This window comes from Psittacula echo (genome assembly GCF_963264785.1).
Source record: "Psittacula echo genome assembly, chromosome: 2".
In the NCBI taxonomy this organism is placed as follows: domain Eukaryota; kingdom Metazoa; phylum Chordata; class Aves; order Psittaciformes; family Psittacidae; genus Psittacula; species Psittacula echo.
In genome coordinates, this window is record NC_137737.1 from 43178218 (window position 1) to 43194397 (window position 16180).

General features: G+C 39.6%; 1 protein-coding gene across 1 annotated transcript; it reads left to right on the plus strand.

Moving 5' to 3' along the window:
* Positions 1–456: 456 nt before the first annotated feature.
* On the plus strand, positions 457–15688 carry RAB18 (RAB18, member RAS oncogene family). Its single transcript, XM_080611917.1, has 7 exons — positions 457–634; positions 3909–3964; positions 8492–8553; positions 10515–10587; positions 12411–12529; positions 12607–12673; positions 14112–15688. Exons 1-7 carry the CDS (start codon positions 567–569, stop codon positions 14288–14290), a joined length of 624 nt encoding a protein of 207 aa, XP_080468043.1. The 5' UTR covers positions 457–566; the 3' UTR covers positions 14291–15688.
* Positions 15689–16180: the final 492 nt, after the last annotated feature.

Genomic DNA, 16180 nt, shown 5'->3' on the forward strand with positions numbered 1-16180 from the left:
TGGCAGATTCTGCTGACAGAAAAGTATGTACTGTCATTTACTCTGATAGACATAGGAGGAGGTACTGATCAAACGACCCTTGGGTATTTTTTGCTGGTGGGTTCCTGACTAACTGTCCCCTCGAGAGGCGGCTGCTTGCTCTGCTCCGGCACAGGGAGCAGAGCTACCATTGTGCAGCTAAAATTTTCTCCTTCCCTGCAATTTTATCCGGTTTCTTTCCTCCAACGACCCCGATTCCTGACAACAGACACCGAAAACCCATGGGCAGTCCCCACACCCCGTGGGCGCCTGACAGGAGCGAGGCTCCCACCTCCCGCAGAGACGGCACCCCCTCTGCCCAGCCCACTGTAAACAAACAGCGACCGCCCAGCTCAGCTCCCGCCCCCCGCGCCTACACTTCTCGCCGCTGGCGCACTTGAGGCGCATGCGCGGGGCACGCGGCGAGGGGGCGCTCGGACAAGGGTGGCGGGTTGCGCAGGCGCAGGCCGTGCCGCCGCAGCCTGCGCAGGGAGCGTCGCTCAGGGTTGAGCCAGGCCGGACTGGACCGGACCGGGCGCGCTGACGGGATGGACGAGGACGTGCTGACTACCCTGAAGATCCTCATCATTGGCGAAAGCGGCGTCGGCAAATCCAGGTGAGGGGGCGCACGCCTCCCCCAGCCTCTCCTGCCACGACGCGGGGCACCGGCCGGGTCCGGCCTAGCCACCCTGGCGCCCTGTTGGACGACGCCACCTCTGCCTTCGCGGCCGCCCGGCCTGGCCGCGGCCTACCCAGAGGAGATGTAGGCCGTGCTGGGGGGATTCCTCGCCCCTTCTCAGCCAGTCGTCTTCAGGCGAGAGGCTGTCCCCGCCCAGAGCTGCCAGCCGGTTCCGCAGCCCTCCTCCGGCCGCCGGCCCCGGGAGGGGAGGGCGGTGCCGGTGTCTGCGCCTTTGGGGTTAATCCTGTACATAATATGTAAATGTAGAGTCACAAGTGACCCTGCACTGGGTGCAGAGGGGGCACAAGGGCGTCTGACATAAGCTGTGAAGTAGTTCTACCACTGATTCTTCTGCTAGTTATACTGTTTCTCGCGTACTTTGAGGTTGATTTTCTCCCCGCCCCTCCCATGCCCGGCCTGCCCTTCTCATGGCTTTTGTCTAAGTTACCTTTTATGCCTTCTGGTATTTTTTTCTTTAACTTTTTTTGTGTTAGTGTCATAGTTCTTACTAAAGGAAGTGGGATATAAATGGCATCTGAGAATGTACCATGCTAGTCATGTTGGATTTGGTGATTTTTATGGCAGTGATCAGATTACTGCTATGACCCTTAATAACATATAAGTTGCTAATTAAAACAAACAGAAAACAACAGCAATCATAACAAAGAAAAACCCCGCCCAAACCAAACAAAAAACTCCAAATGTATCTGTTAAAAATCTGTGAGCCGCTCCTTTGCATTGCCTACTGAGTTGGTAATCTAGTACAGTAGGCCTCTGGTGACAGACATAATCTGAGCAAATTTCTTTTAGTTGAGGTCGTCTTTTATAAGTGGCCATATGGAAAAATTTTTATCCTCAAATAGTATGCACAATGGTTTTCTATACCTACTTACGTGGTTATTTCTTTATGGCAGTAAAGTTGTTAAAAGAGACTTTATGTACAGAAAATAAATTGCTATGAAACAATAACACTACAGTTGTTTGGGTACAGAAACTTTCTATTGTAGTGTTCCTGAATTTGTGTCACTTGCCTATTACTTTAGGAAAGGTCAGATGTTAAGCTTGTATTAGCATGGTTGTAGTAAGTGACTGGAGTCCTGACTGAACTAAATGCTGCCTTAAACCTGGTCCCTCTGAATGTGCTGTACTTTGTGGAAGAGGCTATCTGCATATGAAAGAAAGGTGGGGAAAGTAGAAGTTGGCTGGATTTAGAACTCAGGACTTGTAAACTGATATGTTTATTCTGGTGAAAGTATGGGGGTTCCGTATTTTGTCTATTTTGAGTGAAACTAGTCTTGGTTGCAACTAAAAATAGCTGCTCTTAAATAGCATCATGATACAGCTGTCTGAAGGTACCAGTAAAAACCTATGTGCTATCAAATGATTATTTTTTAAAAAATTTAATTATTATTTGATAAATAAAGCTACCATGTGGCTTAGGGATTCTGCAATAGAGAAAAAAAGGTTGGTCTGTGGTTATCTTTGGAGTTGTCACCCAGCCTTATTGAAGTAAAAGAATTTCAGTAGTTGCTTTTCTGTCAATGCAGGGCTGTGTCCAAATGCTAAAAAGGACTTGGCAGCTAAATTCACAAGCAGAAAGAAGAGAGAAGGGGAAAAATGGCGGGACAAGGACACACCAAAGAAAAAAAAAAAATAGGGCTTTGTTTTGTTTCTCTGGCATGGAAATTAATAGAAGCTGTCAGTCATAGCAAACAGCTGCCTGCCACATGGTAATATACACTTGCCACAGAGGCATAAGACTGGTGATTTTAAAAACGGTATGCGGAATCTTTGTCTCTTGCCAAAATAATGACATTTGGCACAGGTACAGTGGCTTTATGGGCACTTCCTTGAGGGACCCTGCTACTCCAGTATGATGTCCTGATGAGTCTTATTTGTAGCTGCTGCTCTTCTGGTAGCAAATATATCCATAAGGATAGGTGGAAATGTTGTTTGTGTGACAGTCCTTATAAGAAGATAAAAAATGGTAAGACAGTGGTGAGATAATTCTATTCCTTACTGTTCTGCTGTGTATCCAGAGAGTTATTTCTGGGGTGAGAAGCTGACTTTTCTTTCAAACTTAGAGATGCTGTGTGAGACAATATGAAACCACAAACAAAAGAAAATCTTTGTACTGAACTCTAGGACAACCAAAATAGGATAAGATAGAAGTAAAATGCTTGGAGAAGCAGACCATGTGAATGTTCAGACAACTGATTTTCCAACTTGGTACTTTGTTTTCAAAGAGCCATACTGGGTCATAGACTAGATTTTGTTCAACATCTTTGTTGGTGACAGGGACAGTGGGATTGAGTGCGCCCTCAGTAAGTTTGCTGATGACACCAAGCTGTGTGATTTGGTTGATAGGCTGGAGGGAAGGAATGCCATCCAGAGGGACCTTGACACACTTGTGAGGTGGGCTGATGCCAATCTTATGATCTTGCCCGTCTACTCTGCTCTTGTGAGACCTCACTTGGAGTATTGTGTGGAGTTCTGGTGTCCTCAACATAAGAAGGACATGGAACTGTTGGAACAAGTCCAGAGGAGGGCCACGAGGATGATCAGGAGGATGAGGTGCCTCCCATATGAAGACAGGCTGAGAAAGTTGGGGCTGTTCAGCCTGGAGAAGAGAAGGCTGGGTACAGACCTCATAGCAGCCTTCCAGTTTCTAAAGGGGGCCTCTAAGGATGCCAGAGCGGGACTCTTCATTAGGGACTGTAGTGATAGGACAAGGTGTAACAGGTTAAAACTTAAACAGGGGAAGTTAGATTAGATATAAGGAGGAAGTTCTTTACTGTGAGGGTGATGAGGCACTGGAATGAGTTGCTGAAAGAAGTTCTGAACGCTCCATCCCTCGCGGTGTTCAAGGCCAGGTTGGACAAAGCCTTGGGTGACATGGTTTAGTGTGAGGTGTTTCTGCCCATGGCAGGGGGGTTGGAACTAGATGATCTTAAGGTCCTTTCCAGCCCTAACTATTCTATGATTCTAGGCATAGAAGAGGCCTGTGCTATTCTAGCAGAGCAGGTCTACTGTGGTTTTTTCATGTTCCCTTCTTTGTATGTTGTAGGAGAGAAATTACGGAAAAATGAATTGTGTTTTTATTTAGTTGTGTGATCCTGTTTTACTTTCAGACTTGTGATTTATGGACTTTGGGCAAGCTATGGGTATGCTGCAGTAATAGCAACTCTTATTTTTCTTCCCTTCTTGTCAGCCTTCTGCTGCGATTTACAGATGATACATTTGACCCGGAACTTGCAGCAACCATTGGTAAGTATTGTGCTGATGCTACATTAGAAAAATTTATGCTTCCTTCAGGACAAAATTGTAGCTTGTTCAGACTTGCCTGACTGGTAGTGAAGTTCAGACATGTCTGGTTCCTCGTAGCAAAAAAATGATGTGGATGCAGTTCCAGCATGCAGCACTTATTGGTTAGAGCACTGACTGTGCTGGCCTGTATTTGTCCCCTTTATGCAAAAATGTATCCTTGGCTGGGAAAACAGATATAAATGTCACCTTTCACCAGGAAGATGGAAGTGATAGGTATGGGCAGTGAAAAGCTCTGGTGGAGCAACCTGCAGTTTTCTGTTTGCCAGTGTTTTAGGCTAAAATAGAAACATAAGAGCTACTGCTACATCTCCTTCTGATTTTTTTTTTTTTTTTTTGTGCAAGATAACTGAAGTTGTTTGAACATCAGTATTGCTGTCCAGAACTTGTGCTCAATGTAATATGGCACTTGGTAGCTATCTTAAGAAGACTGAAGACTCCCTTTAGAACGGGTTGTTAGATCTTGCAAATCCTGGCAATACTAGACTGTACTAGGCTCTGTGTGGCTTCATCTTTTCCTTTATAGGGAGGAAATTACAATGTGGCCTTTTCTCTCCTGCTTAGTCCCTTGGTAACTTCTCAGTCTTGAAGAAGGGAAGAGAAGCAAGAGTCTGTGAGCTGCTGGGAAAAAAGCAGCAATGTCCTTGCTATGTTGATATGATATCTACCAACAGTGAAGCCAGTTTTGCTGGAGTTGTGACCCAGAATGCAGGATATAGTATATAGGTGGCTGTCCAAGGAAGCAGAATGAAACTTCAAAGAAAGTGATGCAGCTCTGTGCCAAATTAAAAACTGAAGTAATCAAAAATAGAGATTACTTTTACACACAATGCATTTCAGTTGCATTTTTTACTTCCTTTGTAGGAAGACTTCTGGCTAAGGACTTGTATAAAATTTGAGTTCAGCTGTTGGCAAACAAAGCCAGCTGTATGTAATTGTTCAAGAAGCCAATAAATTGATTGATCTAATTTTTATTAATAAGATACAGGAGTACTATTTCACATAAAGCACTGAGCACCCAGGGGACAGGCCTATTTTTGTTCATTTCATTGCTCAGAAAGTTGTACTTGTGCAAGTAGCCTTACCTCAGTTCATGAGGGAAGATAGCATGGAAGGCAAGAGGAGTGGAGCAGACCAGGTGTTGAAGATGGCAGTCTTGTGTTCTAATCTAAGTAGTTTTGACACAATATATGCTTCAAATCACATCACTTTCTTCGTATGTCAACCATATGGGCCAGGAAGTCAGTGCAGAATAGCTACTTTAGCTTTCGTGATGTTTTGAATACCAATAGACTAATTTGGTGTCAGTGTGGGCACATCTTAATTGGGTTTGTTTTTCATTCTGCTGTTCATACAACAGAATCCTCTTTACAAAAACTGACATCAGTGCAGTATTTGAGAAATTAAGGAATTACTGAATTACTTCCTGAAGTAATTCTTTGGGATTTGTCAAAATGCAGAACAGCAATGTGTGGTAGTTGGCTGTTACATAGCAACAACTCAAGGTTTGCTACTGGCAGATCCTACTCTGCCTGTAGTAGGATCACCTGTCCTCCTTACATTCTCTGGCATGTTCGCTGGGTTTTATCACATGGATCTTATTAGACTATATATACCCTACTATTTTCTGTTCTTACTGCTTATGCTTGTCTTTACTTGCCTGCTGTTTTTATGAGAGATTCTAGATAAGTGTTCAGTGCAATTTCTATTTAATAAGTGATGTTTTGCACAGATCTGATGTCTCATAACTTTTTAGCCTTCCTTGCACTTGGAGTCCTTCAGCTTCAAGGTGTCCAACTTGTCAGTTACCTGCAACACAAATAATACACTCTAGCTCATCTTATATTTCCTGTAAATACAGCATGGCAGATTGAGCTAAATGTGAGAGCAGCATGCAGGCAACAGAGCTATTCTTTGCAGACTGTAAGTCCATAAGAGGTTAGCGTGTAGTGCCAGATCCTGTAGGTGTCAACACACTGGAGTACAGTCTAGTAGAGCTGTCTTGTTTCTGGCTTCCTTCAAGGCATGGTGGAAAGCACTGCCTGCTTTCTGTTGTCAGGGGTAGAAACATCACTCTTGAAAGCTCAGAACTGACATGCCGCACAAACATGTCTGTGTTTCACTAAGTATTTAGGGAACATAAGTACCCTGTTTATTCAATTTAACAGGATTTCCTTAGCCCTGCATTTTTTCTACTTTTCCTCTTTTGTGGCAGATCAGTAATAAAAAAATGTAGTTATTAGGATGTTTTTTGGTTTGTTTTTTAAACTTGCTTTTATATGTGTTGAACTCCTTGCTTTGCTAGAATTATGTTTGCCATTTCTTGATTATTTCAGAGGATATACTTTGGTGTGCTCTTGGGTAGTTTTAATACTTCTGCTTTTCAGTAATAAGTCTGTCACTACTTCAGATTCTTAATTTACTTGCATTGCTTATGCAGAATTTAAAGCATCTGTTAATTTTAAGCCAGCAGCAAGGCTAACTAAAGGTGTGTATGTACATTCTGTTAACTGTTCAGGCACAAGATACTGAATCTGTTTACTGAATGAGGATACTGTGGCTTCAAAATACCCTTTAGTCATTTGTCCTAAGGAAGAAAGTTTTCCTTCTTGAAACTACTATGACATACCTTCCATTTGTTGCATTAGGCATCTGACAGACTTGTAATATCTGCAGCTACAGGTTTTGGTGTCAGACTAATTGATAAAAGAATGCACTCTGACCTTTGGACATCCTGGCTGAGCAATGGCTATTTTTACAGTTTACGGAAAGAAATGCACAATTACAGTGGAAGAAGAGATAAGCTAGGTTAGGGACTAGGAATTAATCCCTGAAGAAATAGAGTTCTGTTCAGTTACTGCAAAAGTTAATGTAGCTTGGTAGAGTTTTCCTTGAAATAAAGAGGAGAAAAACCTTTTAAACCTCAGTTGCAGTGAAGCTGTAAGTCTGCTTGCAATGTGCGCTTCCTTAAGCATCCTGTATACCCTCTGTGGCTAAGTTGAACATATTTTGGCAGCTGTTTGAGCTTGTTTGTAATCTGCATGGCCTTGGAACTAAGCACAGTTTGCTGATCATGACGCCCTGCTTAAATGTTTTGTATAAGGATAGTTAAACAAAAATTCTTGTAGCAGATGGCTACCATTGTAAGTCAAAGTGCAAAAACACTGCTGTTACCTTTACGTGAACAGCTTTCAAGTATATCAGCTTTCCACACTACTAGTTCCTTTCGGGGCAGCTGCCTCTTGAGGAGTGAGAGTCGCTCTGAAATAATTGAAACATACTTCCAGTTACTTGTTATTGGTAACCTAAGGATTAAATTACAGTGAAACAGGTCATAGCTGTCCTCAGCCTTTCAAACCGATGTGTGTTGCTATGTCCTTCAAATTTGCAGTCATTAACATCTTGCACACCTTGGCTTGACATTTTTTGTTTTGTTTTTAATTCTTGGTCATAGAGCATGGTATTGGGGAGTTCCTGATATTGCTGGAATCCCTGTAAGAGATGTACTATGTGTTCAAATAGTTCAGAGCTTATTTGACATCTTTATTAGAGGAATTCTTGTCATATAACGTTACTTCTCACAGGATAGAGCCATAGAGTAGATGAGTGCCTCCTTATATGGTTTACCTCTGCATGATCACCTTGATGGGCCTTGGTGAGGTTGTTTAAGATAGGAAACAGAGTGTATAGTTACCTGAATGAAGCTTCCTTCTTTATTTTGAAAGTATGTTGTTCCTCAAGGTGATGGATATACTCAAGGAGAAAACATGTATGAGTAATGAATAGAAAGTTCATAGAATCACAGAATGGTTTGGGTTGTTAAGGATCCTAATACCAGCTAGTTCTAGCCCCCCTGCCATGGGCAGGGACGCCTTGCACTACAGCATGTTGTCCAAGGCTCTGTCCAACCTGGCCTTTAACGCTGCCAGGGATGGAGCATTTACCACTTTTTTGGGCAACCTGTTCCAGTGCCTCACCACCCTCACAGTGAAGAACTTCTTATATCTAACCTGAATCTCACTTATTTAAATCAGAACCTTTTGCCCCTTGTCCATTTGCTACAGTCCTTGGTGAAGAGTCCTTCTCCAGCATGCTTGTAGGCCCCCACATTATTCCTAGTCTGTCTTTTGTTTGCGACAAAAGGTAAGTTAATCCATTTGAATTATAAACTTGAATATTTGTCCTGGAATATGTGCTTTAATACAGGAAATGTAGTATTTGCCTTACTTCCATAAGTACTTATTGCATTTTGAGTCAATGGCTGAAAAGGCCCTTAGGCTTTTGCAAAATGCTGTCTGCAGCAGAACCATGAGTTTAGGAACAATTTTCATAAATAGCCAATGAAACTTACTCTTCCTGCTCCTGTCAAAGCACAACTTGTTCTCAGTTTGTTTTTTCTTTTCTTTTTACTTTCTCTGTCAAAAATAGCTGTAGTATGTTTGAAGAACTAAGATATATTTCCATCTCTAGGTGTGGACTTCAAGGTGAAAACTATTTCTGTTGATGGAAACAAAGCTAAACTGGCAATATGGGTAAGTGTCTCCTAAGTTCTTCATGTATTGCTTTGCCTTAGCAATAGTGATGGCTTGTGTAATGTAGTTTGTATAGAATACTTTTCTATTTAATATGAAGATGATTTGAAGGAGTGAGAGGTTAATAATGAACGATTCAGAAGGTGGAATTAACTGTGGAATGACTGTTTAATTGGATACTTCTCTTGCTTATGAGCTGCTTCTGCAGCACTGATTCCAAGTCTGGTTGTGATAGGAGTAGGGAAAAAGAGAAATTAAATGATGCCAAATCAGGCTTTAACACAGTGTATGTGGCCATTCCTAGATTTCTTTTAAAATGAGTAATATATTGCTTAACTTCCAAAGTCTTAGCCCTCACTAAGCCGTGAGTTCCCTGTATGCATCATTCTTGTCTATACTTAACAGGTTTTAAAAGGGTGCGCTTCTTAACCTAAATGTCTTAGGCAAAATTCAATAGTGTATTAATAGGTTGAGCATTACTGTTGCATGCTCGGTTTATGCTCAAATTTTACCTCAAAATGATTTTTAGCCTAAAACATCATAGCCCTTGTACAAGGGTTTTTATAGGCTTGAGGTCAGTCTTTCTTGTAGCAGGTGCATCTGAAGGAGGGAGAGGCAGTGTTTGTAATCTTAGCCTTTAGAGTTTTTAAAATATACTCCTGTTAAAAGAAGAATTTCTAAATTCATGGCAAGTGAAGAAAGAAGAGTATTTCCAAGCCTTTTTTTAAAACATTCTCCATTCTGCAAACCAGCCTCCGTGCTTGTATGACTTGAAGCACCTTTTAAATATGCAGACTTCTTGTAGCAGGCAAGAATAAAACCTTGGTTCTCATAAGCAAGATGTCCAAGATAAGCAAGATGTATTTTCTTGGGAAGTAGTAGTGGAACATGAAATATATGTTGCCATACTTCTGTTGCTTTGAAGGTGTTTCATATCTTGACTAACAAACAGGACTTACATCTTGATGCGACAATAATAATCGTCAGTAAAATGAATGGGTTTGACCAGGAAAATAACTGCAGCAAGTTGACAGAAAAATACATAGGTAGGAGAAAAACTAGACCTATAGCAGAACAATGAGTGATCATTGGATGGAAAAATGTTGCATAGGCCTAACTTGGCATTTCTCTTCTTTCACATTGGTGAATATGAAGAAATAATTCTGCAGTAAACTGGAAAATAGAAGCTTGTAAAGCTGAATGGTGACACAAATGCATTTTGAGATATGTGGGATTGACTGATTGACTTGAAGTCCAGTTCAGTTTTTCAGGTTCTTTAGCAGGGAACCTTTTTGAATCCACAGTAATTCCTGTTTTGCTTCTAACCTGGGGTAACTGATGAAGTTGTTTAAATCTTCTATGCATAAAGTCTGCAACGAGTGTGCACTGTAACTTAATCTCTAATAAGAAAACAGTATTCTAATACTTGGGTTTTTTTTCAGACCTGTTAACATTTTAAGGATGTAAATTCAACTTCCCTTAAAAAACAAGAAAAGCCTTTGACTTATTTCTTCTGCTTCTGCTCTGTCATAGCACGTTAAATGTGTTTACCCTGGCACAGAATCAAATATAAGTGGACCAGGGTGACTGAAGTGAGGGAGCTGGTTTTCTTGCCATGAGTTTTGATGCTTGTTGCAAAATCTTAGTACTGCAACTGTGCTGCTTTCTTGCCGGCGTGCTAGCTGCAGAATAAATGCTTCTGCAGAAGTGGCTATCTTACTGCTATATAGTCCAGTTATTTACTACAGCTAACAGTTTAAAAGTGTTTCCCAGGACAGAAAACATAAAATTTCAAAGTTAACATGTAGTAAAACAGCAAGGGAGGGTATAAACTCAGTTAATCTGGTAGTGGAATATACTTTGGACCTTATTTCGTATGTTCGTTAGAAGCAGAATACCTGAGAGAGAAACTGGATTCTGCTGAAGTTCTGAATAATGGATTGTTCTGAATGGCTTTTTAGGACACTGCAGGTCAGGAGCGGTTCCGAACATTAACACCCAGTTACTACAGAGGTGCACAAGGTGTTATCCTAGGTAAGTATAGCTTTGCATGCTATTTTGAATAAATTTGTGAGGTTTTCATACATTGGAGTTATACAAACCTCTAAAGCTTTCTATAATATCTTAATTGATGCTGAAAATCGTTGTATCAATGTTGAGCAACTGGTATATTAAAAGAACTTTATTTTGATGCCTGCTGTCTTGTTGGTGTAGTCCGTCTCATTGGCCTGAGAACCACTGATTTTTTGCATGAGATTAAAAGATACTGCTGTTTGGAGGTATAGTTTGGAGCTGTCTCTATGCTGCTAGGACTTTTCTTTGTGATCTTTGGTCTTTGCCTATGCTTACTAAGCCCAGAGTCAGAGGAAAAAGAAGAAAAAAACTTCTCAGTGTATTCTTTCTGTATGAGTGCGTACACAACTTTTTTTTTCTTCTCCCTGTTCCTTTTTCCTAATGAAATTAGTATAAATACTGTGGAGTTTGGCTGGGATTTTTGGCTGTTTGTGTCTCCATACTGATGGGAGTGACACAGTCAGAATCACTTAAAAAAGACTAGCATAAAAAGCATCAATCTGTGTGGGAGAAACCCAGGCCAAAACCTGTAATTGCAACTTCATGGTGAAGTGTCTTTTTTCTTTCATACATGGAAACCTATGAAATAGGCACTGACCTCTGAAGTTCTACTTCTCCACTGCTAGAAATGAGGAGATAACCAAAGTAAGGGCAGGGAAGTAAGTCTGGGTTTTTTTTCTCTCTCTTTTTTTTTTTTTTTTTTTTTTTTTTTTTAAGTTTTTGTCTGACTTGAGAGATTCTTGGTAAGGTACTGTGTCCAGTTAAATTGTTTAACCTTGAATAACTTCTCTCGTGAGACTTCCTGTTAGGTTTTGGTTTGTATGTGCTGTTTCCCAGGTCTGAGTTGCGGTATCTTCCTGATATAGGAAAATACTGTCAAGGCATGTTTTGTCAGGTCACCTAGTTGCTGGCACTGATCCTGCCACTTATTGTTGAAAGCTGTAAAAGTAAGCAAACACTGGTTGGGAGCTAGGAAGTTCTGCTCTTTCTATTTGCTTTCTTGTTTTATTTAATAATTTTCTCCTGACTCTTTATTTAACAACTTCCTAAAAATAAGGTTGGTTGTGGAAGGCTATAGATTTAACTGAAACCAACTGTTTATGCCTCTCTGCACACAGAATGTGAGAATGAAGGATAAAATACTTTCATAGCTTGAAGTAGTAGCTCTTGGATAGCTGCTGAGTAGTTGATTTTAGGTTTAACGAAGTCTTTCTTTTGTGAGCCCTTTCTGCTCCTAGCAGATTATTACTTGTATCCCACACACATGCTAAATAGTTTGAAACACTAAAATGCTGAAAAATCGGTAGTTCACCAAATCCTTATAAATACCAGTGATCAGTTTACAGTTTTAGTCAAATCAGTAGCCATAGGAGTGGTGTTAAACAGGTCTTGATTATCACTAACTCAGGTGCAGAAGGACATGCTGTACTCTTTACATATCTTTTTTGTAGTGATGTAAATAAGTATCCTACTTCTGGAGTCTGCAAGTGTAGGATTTGTTGGAGAATCATAGTGTCTGGCCTGTAAGCTAGGATGCTTCAAGATAAATTGATCCACGAACAGTAGATGACTGAATTTTAGAGTCGCTCTGTATTAGTATCGTTGGTAATCTGAGCTGGTGGATGTTCAACTTTTTTTCCAATTCTTGCTTTAATATGTGAATTAGAATCCTGGGGACTCCTTCAGTTTTCAAATTCAAAAAGCCATATTTTTTGTTACGTTTATAATATAAGCTGTATTTCTTAGAAAAATAGTATGAGAATAATATTGCTAATATTTTTCAGTTTATGATGTCACAAGAAGAGATACTTTTGTCAAGCTGGATAACTGGTTAAATGAACTGGAAACATACTGCACAAGGAATGACATAGTGAAAATGCTAGTTGGAAACAAGATTGATAAGGTAAACCAGATTCAACTGCAATAAGTATTCTGTTTGTGTATTTTGTTAATAATGCATATCAATGCTATGTCTTGTAGGAAAACCGTGAAGTTGACAGAAATGAAGGTCTCAAATTTGCAAGAAAACATTCCATGTTGTTCATAGGTATGTTATAGATACCTGCAGGGATCTTACTTGATTTTTGTTACATAATGAGAAGTACCACTCTGTGGGACTGATAGTCTTTATACATACAATCAAACTAATGATATTTCTCAGCTGCAGTCGGTACAAAGATAACAGGCATCCCCTCATTTTTTTAATTGTCTCCAAATATGTCCAGATACCTATTCTAACTGGGGATGATTATGCTGAAATTTGTAAGGACTAAGGGCGGAAACAGACTACTGTGGTCTGACAAAACCTCTTTTAGGTTTGGAGTTTTGTCTGATTTCTAATTCCAGCCAACTTGCTAAATTAATAATAAGCTAAATGAAAGAGGGAAAACTTACTAGTGGCCAGCTTTTGGTGTAGCAAAAGAGCTGACACTTGACAGAAATCTGTATTAGAACTGGGATGTAAAAGTAGTTGGGAATATAATTAACTTATAAATGGTGGGTGGGATTGAATAATGACATAATCATGACTGGAGCAAATATGTTGGTCTCATCTTGCCACAAAATGAGATGGGTTTTGTAGGCAAAGTCTCGTAATGATAAAGTATGTGCTGGAGTGATTCTTATGCATAAGTTTATTACATGCTTCATTTCAAGATCAGCAGGGCTTGCTTTATAGGATGACTCTGGTAGCAAAGCAGTACATTGACATGTCCTGTAGTGAGAGTTACGTTCCTCATCTCTGACTAAGGACTGTCTTTGTTTATTACCTTGCTGAGTTTCTTTTTCGCTGCATATGTGATATGTGGAAATAGAAGTTCAAAGTTAAGACACAAGCTGTTAAGTGCATGGAAAATGAAAAGAAACATGAAAATTAAACTTTAAGTATATATATCTGCATGCTACGTATGCTAAGTATCTGCATGGCTCTGTAGGATAACAGGGCAATTCAGGTGGTATCTGTTGTCCTCATAATATACTCTTTAAGCAAATTTTTTGGTCTTAGCCAAAGTGAAATTACACACAATTCTGCAAACTGCGGAAGAAATGAGATCCCTTATTGCTTTTTGTCAGGTGAGTTATATCATGGAGACTGACCCAGAATCTTACAGTATGGATTCTTGCTGCTTATGGTGTGGTAGTACAGCAGTTCTGACTAATACACAGAACTGAATACACAGCAACCAGATTTATCTGACATTGTAAGTTAGTAGAACCTTCCTTTCTTTTTGCTGAAGTGTTTTCCACAGAAAATAAGGCTCAGCTATAGCTGTCGCCGTATATTATAGTGACATTCAAGAGTCTGAGGTGTGCTGCCTTATGTGGTGAAAGAAATCTTCATACCTGTTAATTTTGGCACTGCTATTTTGTTATAGAATGTATTGTAGAAGTCCTAAATCTAGGTTGTTGGTTGAGACTTAACTGAAAGAGAAACACTAAATGAGTTACTGCAGGTTATGCTAACACTTCTTGCATCTCTTCTCTAGAGGCAAGTGCAAAAACATGTGATGGTGTACAGTGTGCCTTTGAAGAGCTTGTTGAAAAAATCATTCAGACTCCTGGACTGTGGGAGAGTGAGAGCCAAAACAGAGGTGTAAAATTATCAAGCAAGGAAGAAGGCTATGGAGGAGGAGGAGCATGTGGTGGATATTGTTCTATGTTATAAACTTTGGGAAGCTTTTTCTTTGCGTATTTAAACAGATAGTGACATCTTTCTGTACATAAATTCATTAAATGCTGTTTTTAGGGACCTTGCAGTTTGCACATACTTGTTTTGTATCATGGCAGTGAACACTTCTAGGAACAATGTTCTGCAGCTTTCCCAGTTTGAAAATGTTATGGTAAGCATGCCCAATTTGCAATCTTCAGATTTTTATAAGTAGCATAAATAATGTGCAAGAACAAACGCACTACAAATTTTATGACTGTATACATTCATTGTGTAATTATTCTAAACAAACCTAACAAGCATTACTGCATTGTCTACGCTTCGTCTTATTTTTAAATGCTCTTAAAACTATAGAACTACATAGTGTGCACAGATCTTGAAAACAGTGTGAGCTATAAATGTTACATTTCATCTCTTCTATTAAATGCTTTTTTTTTTTTTTTTTTTTTTTTAATGGTATTAAACCCAGCAAGAACATACAGTACTTAGACAAATCTGATAATTTTCTGTCTTTCAGCAGAGCTGTCTAAAATACAAATTGGTACAGGCTGTAGTTGGTATCAGCACCTTCTTGAAGAGATGCTTTGGAAGCTTCCTTTGCAAGCTGGCAGACACTCTTTTTTTCTTTTTAATTATTACTTCAGTTGGTGGCTTAACTGGAGTTTTAATCCTGTGATATTTATATACTAAATTTGTGGTACTCTTGCACTCTAGGTTTTTATGATGCAGTCTGCTCTAGACTTGCTATAGAAAGTCTTCATTATTGGCAAGGGGTCTGAGTGACACCTTTGTTCTTTCATTGTGAATCAGTTTGCCACACTTCAGTACAGATGCCTAATTTTCCTAAATGTTTGTAATATAACTTTATCTCAAACTGTAGCTCACTGTGGCTGTGAAGATCTCTATCACATGTCTGCTTTGTGCAGCTACTTGTTCAGAATCAGAAATAAAACTTCCTATCACAGACATTATGAATGGGAAGCTATAGGACTTCTTGATTTCTGTATGGGAAAACACTATTGCAATGAGTATTCACTTGAATTTACTGTATCAAAGCCAATGGTTTGTTTCAGAAGACTTGTATAGACTAATAAATTTTTTCCACAGTATTCAACTTTTCTAACCTCGTTGTGTTGTAATGTTGTATATTCTCTAGTGCACGGAATTTAAACAAGACCCCTTCTTGAGGACAAATTATTTGATTTCTGAAGGACATGACAAGGATGCTGTGGTGTTGTGTGTGGCTGTGTTTTGAGTGGGGGTTTTGTTTGTTTCTTTGTTTCTTTCTTTAACAGTTCCAGTAGTGCAATCAGTAACTGAACTATTGGGCAGTTTCTTGTAAATACAGTGAGTGACACAACCTTTTATTACTGCAAGGTTTTGTGTAAATGTCAGCACACATGGTCTGTATTTTGCAGCTGGTCTTGGCTGCTTCTGTTAAAGTAGACTTTATTCTTCACATGGAAACTGTTTTCTATTGTTTTACACTTGCTAGGAAACAATACCAAAATTTGAACTTTTAACCATACTAGTTGTCTTTACCAAATATTGTATCTATAGCAGTGTTAATGTACTAGGATAATTTAAATATGTAAATGGAATTAGTATTAAATATTCATACATATTGCATTAAAATGCTAGATTTGTATTACTGTTTCGTGCCGAATATTTGAGGTAAGCAAATCTGAGATCAGAGGATTCTGGTTTTTGTAGGCTGGCAGTAGAGGAGACTTGCAGGATCATTAAAACTCTAGCTTAATTATATAAGTATGATTTCAGTAATAGTGGGCAAGTATCATAATGCTACAATAGGCTATAAATTACAGATGCTGCCTGTAATTTACTTCCATACTTTTTTTTTCCCTAGTTTGGGTGCACTGTATGTTG

Bases quoted from the DNA above. Each gene is read 5' to 3' on its own strand.
- RAB18 (XM_080611917.1), top strand. From the start codon at position 567: ATGGACGAGGACGTGCTGACTACCCTGAAGATCCTCATCATTGGCGAA. The intron at 635-3,908 runs GTGAGGGGGCGC...CCTTCTTGTCAG, and splicing joins AGCGGCGTCGGCAAATCCAG to CCTTCTGCTGCGATTTACAG. The intron at 3,965-8,491 runs GTAAGTATTGTG...TTCCATCTCTAG, and splicing joins GGAACTTGCAGCAACCATTG to GTGTGGACTTCAAGGTGAAA.